The sequence below is a fragment of the Dromiciops gliroides genome, chromosome 1, assembly GCF_019393635.1.
Source record: "Dromiciops gliroides isolate mDroGli1 chromosome 1, mDroGli1.pri, whole genome shotgun sequence".
Lineage (NCBI taxonomy): Eukaryota > Metazoa > Chordata > Mammalia > Microbiotheria > Microbiotheriidae > Dromiciops > Dromiciops gliroides.
In genome coordinates, this window is record NC_057861.1 from 403532146 (window position 1) to 403544788 (window position 12643).

Genomic DNA, 12643 nt, shown 5'->3' on the forward strand with positions numbered 1-12643 from the left:
GCAATTACTGCTACTTCAAGTCAGATACTGGAATAAAAACAGTTCATTTTAGTTTGATGTCGAATTTATTCCCTTGGGATAGGGAAGTTGGCAGGACTGGATGGGAAATATGAAATATGAATTAATAATTGTTATTAAAATCATTGTCTCTGAGTTGTCAACATTTACCGAAATGGTGCCTCGCTTGAGTTCTCCAGATTTTGGTGTTATTTTATTTCCAAAGTTGATTTTGAAGGGATCTTGAAGGCTGGTTGGTCTGCAGTTTACATTCTGTTATAAGACAAAAGATTGTTTTATCAGACATTGGCATCCTCTCCCCAACCCTTCCACCAAAAGAAAACAAAAAAGAAAATGAAAGAAAAGAAAAGGTCTTCTAGAAAGGTACTAATGTGAACACTTGCCTTGGCTACATATTAGTTTCATTGCATAGCAACATTATCCATATCTATATGGAAGTAATAATCACTATCCATGATAGCATCCTTTAGTTGCTAAGCATGACAGCAATATTCTGAGAAGAGATAAGGGATTCTGTAATATCACCATGCACAAAATCAATTTGAGTTCATATTTATGAACTTCTTGACTCTTATTAAGATCTATGAAATATGACAGGATAAGAAATTAATATTTTTTAAAATTCCTAGAATATAGAAGGATAAATAGAAAATCTTAAGCTGCCCCAAAAGTAGAATGCTTAATAACTAATTTTTAAAGGGTGGCTCTTACATAGACTACTAATAGAAAAAACCCACTAAGAGTTTAGAAGCAAGGGATTTCAGTGTTGGATGCCAACATCATAAAATATGCAAACTGCCAACTGCCCCTCACAGTGCCTCTCTAGCTTCTTGTCTTTAATCCAAGGGCATGAGATTGTGGGCAAATAAAACTGAAACATAAACAATTACAAAATAATTCCCAGAACCTTCTTCTGGAGCTCTACTCCATTTCCCACACAAATGACAAAGTGAATTTCTTAAAGCATTGTTTTGATGGTGTCACAATGATCCCCCACCGCCAACCTCCCCCCCCCCCAATAAACTCTTATGGTTCTTTATTGCCTAGATTGTTGGGATTGGCAAACTACATGCTAGGGCTGGCCTACTGACTATTTTTGTATGGTATGAGAGCTAAATGTAAAAACCAGTCTTAGGTACAAAAGAAGGTAATAGACCAAATTTGGTCCCCCAGTCATAGTTTGCTGACACCCCTGAAGAAAAACACATACAAACTCTTCTTTTTGTCATTTAAAACTCTTCACATTGTAGTTTCTTCCTACCTCCTCAGTCTTACTCAGCTTTATTTACCTCTACACACTCTACAACCCAGCCAGTTTGACTTTCTTGTTCCTCAAACATGACACATTATTTCCTTACACTGTGCTTTTGTAATGGGTATACCCCATGCTTGGATTGTAGTCCCTCTTCACCTCCATTTATTGAATTCGCTGGTATGCAGAATACCGCCTTCTGCATGAGGCCTGTCCTGGTCTCCCCAGTTGCTAGTTTCTCCTCTAGTTTTACCTTATATGTTTTGTTTTGTGGTTTGTTTGCTTGTTTTTGTAAATACCTACATATGTGCTCTTTATAGGCAAGAACCACTTTACTTTTGTCTTTGAATTTCCAGAGCTAAGCAAGCATAGTGCCTGGTGCATAGCATCTTATTAAATGCTTAATAAATGCTTACTGATTGATAAATTGATTTACTATTCTTCCTTACTTACCTTTCCACTTATCCTCAGAGGTCCCAGTTTCTCACTAATTTATTTTCTGTGACTATGGGAAACTTTAGTCTATTTTGTGACATATTGAGCAGCTGAATCACCTATTTCTCAGCAAGTGATAGACAGTGTTTAAAGGAGTCCTGGTTACTTTTGATTATGCATCTGCTTGGTTCTAGCTCTTGCTTTCTTTGGTTTGTTTGTTTGTTTTAGTGAGGCAATTGGGGTTAAGTGACTTGCCCAGGGTCACACAGCTAGTAAGTGTTAAGTGTCTGAGGCCAGATTTGAACTCAGGTACTCCTGACTCCAGGGCCGGTACTCTATCCACTGTGCCACCTAGCTGCCCCTCTAGCTCTTGCTTTCTGATAAAAGGCATTTTATACAAGCAGTATAAATGAAGAAGCTATGGAAGTCTAAGGCAACAGGAACAGAGTAAAAAGAGAGGCTGAGAAAGAAAATCATGAGTAAAAATAAGATGGAGGGAAATTCACAAATAGTAATTATAACTTTGAATGTGAATGGCATGTTTATAGCAGCTCTATTTGTGATGGCAAAGAACTGGAAATTGCAAGGATCCCCATCTATCAAGGAATGGCTGAACAAGTTGTGGTGTGTGGTTGGGATGGAATGCCACTGCGCTAAAAGAAATGATGAGCTCAGTGATGTTAGACACAGAAAGGCTTGTACAAAATGATGAAGAGCAAAATAAGCAGAACCCAGAGGACAATGTATATAGTACAGCAACATTGTTGTAAGAAAAACTTTTAGTGACTAAGCCATTTTGACTATTATAAATACACAAATTAAAAATAAAGGACATATGAAGATGCTATCTGCATTTAGAGGAAGAAATGATAAATAGAAGTATGTGTAGAATAATTTTACATATATATGTATGTATATATATATATATATATATATATATATATATATATATATATATTCCTATTTGTGTCTTATGGTAGCCATCTCTAGTTGCACATGGTAGACTTGCAGTATCATGTGCAATCATCCTTTTTATTGTACTATGTTATGGAAATGCTTGTTTTGTTTGGTGAATTGAAAATAAAATAAAAAGTAAAAGTAAAAAATAGGATTTTTAAAAAGGCAAGAGTAGAGAGGAAGAATTTTCACCCCTTTAAAATGTCTTTGGAAATAGACCAGATTGTAAAAGGCTAAATAAATAAAGGTTAGCATACAAACACATTAAACATCTGCATGAAGGGTCTTTTAGAGGGAGTGAGACTCTATAGATGACTCAGGTCCCTCCATCTGGGAGATCTTTTTGTTGATTCACAGGACAGATACAATTTAGGACTTGAGGACTCAGAACAAGCTTTTGCTCACAGGAGTGAAAAGTGAGATTAGAGTGAAATAGACCATATTGGGTCAGAAGCTGTGAAAAAACCAAAACAAAACAAAACCAAGACCCCAAAAATGCTTGGACAACATTCGGGTAAGATTAAGTAAAAGTTTAGTCAGTGTTATTTGGTAATGGTTGTTGTTGTTCAGTCATGTCTGCCTTTCTGTCACCCCATTTTGGGTTTTCTTGGCAAAAATACTGGAATGGTTTGAAATTTCCTTCTCCAGTTCTTTTGATAGATGAAAAAACTGAGGCAGGCAGGGTAAAGTGACTTGCCCAGGATCACACTGCCAGTAAGAGTCTGAGGCCAAGTTTGAACTCAAAAAGGTTAGTCTTCCTCACTCCAGGCCCAACACTCTATTCACTTTATCACACAGCTCCCTTGGTTGTTTAGTGACAGAATACATATTCATGAGGCCACTAGGTGGTCAAACTGAGTAGACTTGCAGTCAGGAAGACCTGAATTCAAATCCAGGCTCAAATTTAGCTACTTACTAGCTGTGGGATTCTGGTCAAGTTATTTAATCTCTCTGTGCTTCAGCTTCCTCATACATAAAATGGGAATAATAAGAGCACCTTTCTCACAGGGTGGTCGTGAGAATGAGATGATATTTGCAAAAAGTTCTTTGCAAACCTTAAGGAGGTATAAAAGTACTGGCAATTATTCTGTCTGGATACAAATTCTGTTTCAAGCCTTGCTCTAAACTACATGTCATTTTTTATAGAAGAGAGAAAAATCAATAGATTAATTATTATGGCTGCTGAGGGTCTGTTTTAATAATTCTATTGTTTTCTAAAATCAAATGCAAAAGTGATGAGAGCATATTTTATATACTTACTTTTCTGAGTTGCCTATGACCTTAGTTAAGGATCACTTTACTATGGGGCCTACACAATAGTTACCCCATGTGCCCAGGAGGAACCACTTTAAGGCTTACCTTATACCTGCAAACCTACTCACTTATTTAGTTTAGAAGTTCAGTGACCTGTGATTACATCAGTGGGGTTTACTCCCTTCACTGATACACACTGTAACTCCTCTATGACTTAACCAAATGTCTTTTGAGAAGCTCTGTGGCCAATAATAAATCATCACCCTGTAACTAGTTGGTGATGATCCTCTCCAATTGTTGGAATGTGACACTTACAAACTACCCTGGGACCAAAACTAAAGCCCAACTGGCTTAGTACAATTTGCCATAGCTTGCACACTCCTGACATTGTCTTTGAGAATCTAAGGTCATCTCCAAATCAGGACCAACCATTAGAGTAGGACATTAATGTATGATACAGCTAGATGACAATCAGTATGGTATGGATAATAGTAAGTTCTTATAGGGGCAGCTAGGTGGCACAGTGGATAGAGCACTGGCCCTGGAGTCAGGAGGACCTGAGTTCAAATCTGACCTCAGACACTTGACACTTGCTGTGTAACCCTGGGCAAGTCACTTAACCCCACTTGTCTCACAATAAAAATAGTAAGTTGTTTTTTATTTTAATGGTTTTAAGTCTACCAAACTAATAGCCAGTTGATTTTTTTTAATTGGGAGGACTTCTTTCATTTTGGTTGAGTCATTTCAGTTGTATCTGACTCTTTGTGACCCCATTTTGGGGTTTTCTCAGCAAAGATACTAGAGTGGTTTGACAGTTCCTTTTCTAGCTCTTTTTATTGATGAAGAAACTGAGGCAAACAGGGAGTAAATGACTTATCCAGGTTCACATAGTATATAGTAAGGACCTGAGGCTGGATTTGAACTCATCAAGATGAGTCTTCCTGGTTCCTAGCCCAGTGCTCTATCCACTGTGCCACCTTGCTGCTCAAAATTTCTATTATTTGCTTTGCCATTATTACTTTTGACAAAGTACTTGGCAGGTAAAGTAAAGGACACTATGTTTGTTTCATCATTCATTTTCTCATATGATAGAAAATAAAATCAAGCAGTAATAACAGATTAAAAAAATATCAAGGATCTGTTGTGCATCTAGGTGGCCCAGTGGAGAGAGTACCAGCCCTGGAGTCAGGAGGACCTGAGTTCAAATCTGGCCTCAGACCCTAATTAGCTATGTGATGTTTGGGCAAGTAACTTAACCCCAATTGCCTCCAAACTAAATAAATATAAGTATTATGGATCTCTTTTGCTTATTTAAATCACCTTCATTTCTGAAAATATCTTTCTCTTTTCCCAACCCATCAAGCCATCCTTTGTAACTAAAACAAAAAAGTTCAGCAAAACCACCCAGCACATCTGAGTTTAACAGTTCATGCAAACTTAATACATTTCAATGTAAGGGAAAGATGATGAAGGAACATGACTTACATCTGAAGATGACCATCCAATTAGGTAGAGTACAGGGTATTGATCTGATGTTAAATTGGGGAATAAAATATTCAGTGTAAGGTCTGGTATGGGGATCTGTCCACTTTTTCGGATCTGAACAAAATAAAAGAAAAGTCTGATTAAGCACAAGGTGCTTAATTCATGTTTGGTATTGCTAATCTTTGCCAACCTTACCCACATTTATATTCTTGTTCTGGTCACCAGCTCTCAATTTTTACAGTCAGGAAAACTTCCACTCAAGAAAACTAGAAGCAGGTAGATGTCTCCAGTGGAATCTTAGAACTGAAAGGGGCCATAGTCTTATCTAAGTACAACACTAACTGAGGCAATCTAGATTCATCTAGTATGGAGTTTGGCTGGCATGAAAGAAGGAATGATAAGAGAAAAGGAAGAATTAATTCATTTAACTAAAGATACCTGTCTACCCAGAAGGGGCCAATGTGAAGTAAAATTATCTAGTGGGAAACCAAAGTCCTGCTTCCCTTCCCTTTACCTTATTATTTTAGGTATTATTTCCAGAGCTGTGGTCAATTGCTAGGAACTCCTTGGATTTCTTGGAGCTTATATGAATTCTAGGTGAGGTACCTTCCTTTGTAGTTCTGATCCACTTGAAAGAATACCAAGGGATCTAGACTATCTGGACTTGCATACTCTCAAATCGATCTATCTGGCTAAGCCTTCTAGATGGACTTCTCAGCACATCTGGAGCTAACATCTGGTAGCTGGGGCTTCTAGTTCTGAAAGCCTAGAATCACCTATCAGGGTATTTCTGGGACTTCTGATTTTGCTTATTGCTTCTTATCCTTAGGGTACCTTCCCTGGCCTAAAAACCTACTCTGACCCTTGACGGCTGACAGAAGGAAGAAGCAAAATATCTGAATACTCTGATAACACTTCTTTGAGTACTCATATTCTTTTACCTTCTTTGAGCCTGGCATTTTTTTTCTGGAAAGGGGATTGCAGACAGGGAAACCTAACAGCACTGAATTCCATAACCACTGTAGAATTTTATGGCATTGAAGCAAAAACACTTTATTTTTCCATTGTATCTTGTATCTAAGATGAATCTATTCTTTGAAGTCAGTTTGCACCTTTATCCTAATATCATAGGTGATAGGTGAATTGTATGTATTTTATTTAGATAGCTTCTTTTACATATATAGTTATAAAGATTTGTCAGATTGCCCATGGGAATAGAACCACATGGTTCACACAGTGCAATGCAGCAACAACAACAAATAAAAAACCATGCCACAGATCTAGAGGGTACCATTTTTTTTCACTGTGTAAGAATTTCCTTTTTTCTTTGTTTAGTTTCTAATAGAGAAAAATAAATTTTACAATGCAAATTACCCCTATCCATTTCAATATTGTATTACTGTCCTGTTCTGTATGCATTTTAATGACTTTTCTTTAAACCCAATCACTTTTGCTTTAATTGGGCCTGCATACAGCACTGGAAATTATACAGAATAAGAGTCTAGTTCAACTCTATGAGGGTTTGTTACATTAGTAAAAATATGTAAAGGTCATAACAAGGAAAAAAAATCACAGTGAAAAACATTAGCCCAGGTTCTTATGTGTGTAATATTGTTATCCATATCCATATATATGTATGTATGTATATGTATGTACACATGCATACATATGTGTATATATTGTGTATATATAGTATGTATGAGTATGTGTATATACACACACACACATAAATAAAATCTATGTCAAAGATCTATGATTCTATAGATGAGAATGTTCCTTCCATTTTTTTCAGACACCTTCCTAGATGACTTTCTAAATGATTGTGAGTGAAAACAAAATCCCATGGTGGCTAAGTTTCTGCTGCTGAACCTCTCTGAATCAGGCTAAGCAAGTCCTGGGACAAAATACATAAAGGTAATTGCTGGACCCATACTTGAACCCTTTCCTGTTTGAGTTTTACCAGACCTTAAAGGCAAAGTCTCTAAGAGCAATGGATCAGATATAAACAATGATGAGGTGCTGGTTTAGGAATGTTAGCAAAGGAGACAATGGTACAATTTCTTATTAAAGATACTGTTGTTTATAAATAGAAATATATTTTAGTTTTTGCTGAAATGTATATGTATATGTATAAAACTAGTTTGTCAAAGAAAACAGTGCCAAGGCTGTTTTGGAATTCTCACCTTTAATATTTATAACATATGACCTTAATTTTAGGCATATTGAGTAATAATTGATGTAAAGCCCAACAAAATGTAGAATAGTTTCTTGGTTTACTTTAAAAAAAAATAAACATATTTATTTAAAGTTTTGAGTTCCAAATTCTATCCTTCCCTACTTTCCTTCCGTCTTCCATGAGGTGGTAAGCAATCAGATATAGGTTATACATGTGCAATCATGTAAAACATTCCTTGATTTCTTTTCATAAAGTGTTTTGCATTCATTGTCCCTCTAATGTTAGATGTTAGAGATTTTTATGACCCTGTCATTACACAAAATGTAAATATCATCAGTGATTTTAAAAATTAATTTTAAACAGAAGAATTTTTGAAAAGATTTTTATTATTACATATTATGGCTTCAAGCAAATGGAGCAGCAAGATTAAGGTCAGGACATATAACATATAAACTTACAACTAAGCTCTTTAAGTTACAATTTTAGTGACTATTTCTTACCAAGTAGAAAACATTGATTTCATTTCCAATGTCACTGGTAGAATTAATAATGTCAGGAACTGTATCATTGGCCGTAATTGAAATATGATATTCACTTGCAGAGCTTAAAAGGCATTGATAAAAAAAAAAAGAAAAGAAAAAAATATTTTTATTCGGTTTGATTCTTTTCTTCCTACACTAAACCATGCATTTCTAAAAAATATGCTTGTATATAGACTAGGGTAAATTATTCTATTCCTTCAACTTAGGGTCAGAAAGCCTATTATACCTTCATACTGCAACACAATCAAGGCTTGAGGAAATTGAGAAGAGCCAGAGAATACAATTCAATTACTGTTGACACATATTTGGCATCTCTGTATTTTAATAAAGAAAATTTTTTTTAAAATCATGGCACAGTTACATACAATAATGAAAAACCTAAATGGATTCTGTAGTTTCATTTATGGCTAATAAATTAAAATTCTCAAAAAGCCAGTATTTTCCTGCAATAAGAATTTAAAAAATGACTTGCACCTTTTTTAAAACTCTAGACAACTCTTTAAGTTTATAATTGTAACTTCCCTATTCAATTTATCCATTCATTCTGGTGCTGTCAACTGAATTTTGATAGTTTTCTTAAGCAGGATTCCAGAAGAAAGTCAAGGAAAGATGAGTTAAAGAACCCCTTTAAAATGTTTTACTGGAATTTGTCTTTCAATAAATGGAATGGAAGGAATTCTTGGAGAAAGCCAAAGTATTAGGAAAAGTGGATATATCAGACTGGAAAAGGAATGTACAAAAAGGAAAAGAAAAAACCACAAAGATGGATTTGTGTTTCTTACAATTCGGACTCCTTTTCCTTTTAGGACTTTCTAATTGTGCTTTATGTTGATTCTTACAATTTCCCCATCCTGTTATTTATTCTTGGCATGATTCTAGCACTTTCTTTGCTTAGGGAGTTTCGTTAGGGATAAAATTGTATAACGAAAGTTATAATTGAAAGGATAAATATAAATAAAAGTCTAGAATGGAAAGATAGTTTTGAAGTAATTGAAAGAAAAAACAGTAAAAACCCAAATAATAGTTTTCAATGAAAACTGATTTCATTTTTAAATTTTGTCCAGAATGATAGCATGGTCAGCCCTTAAGTATACAGAATAAGGGCTAAGAGTCATGAGATATGGTTCCAGCACATCACCATCTCTAAACCTCAGTTTCCCCATTTGTAAAATGGAGAAAATAATAATTGTCCTACATATCTCATTGGGGGTATTATCAGTAATGTACTCTGTAAATCTATAAAATGCAGTCATTACCATTCTTTCAATTTTATAAACATTTACCCTAACAAAATAACAAAAAGTAGATATTTATCTACCTGGAAAACTGGAGTCCGGCTTCATATTTTACTGGAATGGAAATATCTACTTCATTGTCAGAAAGGGTCTCCAAAGGTTCTTCACTGTCACTAGAAAATGACCAAGATATTCATGTCAGACAATATTAAGATACCCCATATAGTGTTTATCTATTGGCATCTGGTGTTTTATTTTGTTTTAATTTTTTTTAGAACAGTGGTTCTTTTGTAAATGATTAACCATTTAGAGAAATGTGATATCAATTATACCTGACAGGCACCTTTTTAAAAAAAAGAAAGAAAGAAAGAAAAACCAGGTCAAAACCATAGAATACACTGTGACACAAATTCCAATCATTCTTTTTAAAAAGAAAGCTAAATAAATAGTCTTGAATTCTCATCCCTCCTTTCACTTAATAGTGTTGATAAACAGAGGGGAGGGAAGATACTTAGAAGGGAAGATTGGGCACATGATAAGAGTATTTAATAATGAATGAGCTTAAAGTCTAACCTTCTGGGCAGCTAGGTGGCACAGTGGATGCACCAGCCCTGTATTCAGGAGGACCTGAGTTCAAATCTAACCTCAGACACTTGACACTTACTAGCTGTGTGACCCTGGGCAAGTCATTTAACCCTCATTGCCCTGCAACAACAAAAGAAAGAAAGAAAGAAAGAAAGAAAGAAAGAAAGAAAGAAAGAAAGAAAGAAAGAAAGAAAGAAAGAAAGAAAGAAAGAAAGAAAGGAAGAAAGGAAGGAAGGAAGGAAAGGAAGGAAAAGAAAGAAAGAAAGAAAGTCTAAGCTTCTTATCCTGGTATTTAATATCTGACCCAGCTTATCTTTCTGGCCTTACATTACACTGCTTCTCTAGATGAAACTTTTATTCTCTTTAACTACTCTTTGCCATGCCTGTGTATTTTTGCTGATGCCTTCCTGAAGTGCTCTCCTTTCTTCTCTACTTGCCCAAATCCTGCCCATCCTTTAAGACTTAGTTCAAACCACACCCATGTTAATTCCTTGTATAGACTAGTCTAAAGTTAAAGAATGTGAGAAGTGGAAGGGAGCTTAGAGATTCTACAACCCAATTTTCTCATTTTATCATAAGGACCAAATATAGACTGCTCTGCAGTATACATCATAGTCCTCAAATGTATGTATGTATGTGGTTTGTATATGTAGGGAGTTGGATGTGAAATCATAAATCATAAAGATTTGGATCCAAGTCCCATTTCTGATGCATTTACTTACTTTATGACCCTGGGTAAGTCACTGTCTCTAAGAGGAAGTGGTACATGATAAAAACCTGCATTACTTGAGGGAGAATCCTCATCCAGGAGTTCCCATTACCAGTGAAATCCCAGGTCCTATACTCATTCTTATAAAGGTATTCATTGAAAAACAATTTGATGAGGCTGATGTATAAAATAGATTTACAGTGAAATTATTTTTATATTTCTTTCAATTCAAATAAAGCTGTTTTATTCGTTTGTTTGGGTTTTTTTGTTTTTTTTTAGTGAGGCAATTGGGGTTAAGTGACTTGCCCAGGGTCACACAGCTAGTAAGTGTTAAGTGTCTGAGGCCAGATCTGAACTCAGGTACTCCTGACTCCAGGGCTGGTGCTTTATCCACTGAGCCACCTGGATGCCCCTTGTTTTATTCGTTTTTATTGTCATTGTTCTCTGTCTTCATCAATTGTCTTTTTCTTAGTAAAAATGTGATTTTTAGGCTGAATTAAAGCTTTGAACAAGCCAGATTTTAGGGGGTAAACATGGAAAATATTTCAATTTGCTAAGTAAGAAGCATTTACTAAGCATCTACTCCATGCCAGACATTGTGTTATGCACTGGAGATAAAATGACAAAAATAAAAACTGTATCTCTCTTCAAGGAGCTTATATCTTCTAAAGGAAGAAATGATAAGCAGATAAATGCACAATATATATAATATTTATATAGTGCTTACTAGCTAAGATTTACAATTATTATCTTATTTGATCTTAACAATATCCCTGAGAGGTAGGTGTTGTTATTAACCCCAATTTACAGTTGAGGAAACTGAGGCAACTATGCTTTAAGTGACCTGCCCAGGGTGACATAGCTAATAAGTACCTGAGGTCAAATTTGAACTCAGGTCTTCCTGACTATAGTACCAGCACTTGATCCACTATGCTACCTAGTGGCCTATAGGCTAAATAACTTCTGAATGGAGGGGAATCACTAATAACTGAGAATTCAAGAAAGCCTCATGTAGGAGGTGGTATTTGAACAGAACCTTGAAGGGAGATAAGGATTCTGGAGACACATTTATTTGGATTAATTCAAAGAACAGGCCATTTTCCTGAGGTTACATGGCAAGTTAATGTGAACCTTGGACTTTTCTCCTGGTAGCCTGACTTCTGGTGCAACAACACTCCTTCAACCACACCACAGTTACCTCCTCTGATTGCACCACTAACTAACTGGACACTGGTTCGTTTTGGTCTTCATTAGTTTTCTTCTCATGCTACATGTCAACCCCATCTCATGCTACACGCCCCCCAGGAGACGGGGCAAAGGCGAGTCACTGGTGCCTTAAAACCAGTCGCTTCGGGCAGGTGGGGTTTGTTAGCCTTGGCAGGCAACCAGCCTAGGGGAAGGAACCCTGATTTTAAACCTCCGCTGCCTTGTGGCTATACCCATATATGGGAAAGGCTTTGGGAGTTAACCACGAGGAAAAATCAGGAGTCGGAGTCCCTTAGGCAGTTGGATGTTGGACATCACATCCCTCTGGCAATTCCTGTGGCAGCACTGGTGCCAGACTGTATTGGCTCTGCCTCTCCTTTGGATCCACCAATGTCACGGAGAGGGAAAGCCTGCTGCATGGGCAACAGCTTGTTTTCCATATTGATCCACCCAGGCCAGCACCCTGGAGAGGACACTCCAGCTACTCCTCGTGGGGTAGATACAACACGGGACGCGGCAGTTACTGGTTATAAGTCACTCAGGAGCTGTGGCTCCCGTATTGGACTGCACAGTCACACTGTGGCCTGTGGCTCTTCAAGGTGCTGATTCATGGTCGTCTGCGACTGGTGGAGGCCTACTACACTTCAACCCCATCTAACATCTAAGCCTTCTGAGAGCAGGGAGCAATACTTATAGTCAGTACATTATATCACCCTCAATAACCAAAATAGTATTTTATATTAAAGTAGGCACCTGATAAATATCCATTAATTGTTGATGATTGGTGGA

The 12643-nt window shown here is 36.5% G+C and overlaps 1 protein-coding gene across 1 annotated transcript in view; it reads right to left on the reverse strand.

Moving 5' to 3' along the window:
• ITGA1 (integrin subunit alpha 1) overlaps positions 1-12643 on the reverse strand; it is a 209162-nt gene that overhangs the window by 20957 nt on the left and 175562 nt on the right. The window contains exons 22-25 of the mRNA XM_043977095.1: positions 9438-9527; positions 8078-8180; positions 5402-5515; positions 169-270 (exon numbers count right to left, since the gene is read on the reverse strand). Coding sequence (XP_043833030.1) covers positions 169-270; positions 5402-5515; positions 8078-8180; positions 9438-9527 — 409 coding nt within the window. The remainder of the gene's footprint in view (positions 1-168; positions 271-5401; positions 5516-8077; positions 8181-9437; positions 9528-12643) is intronic.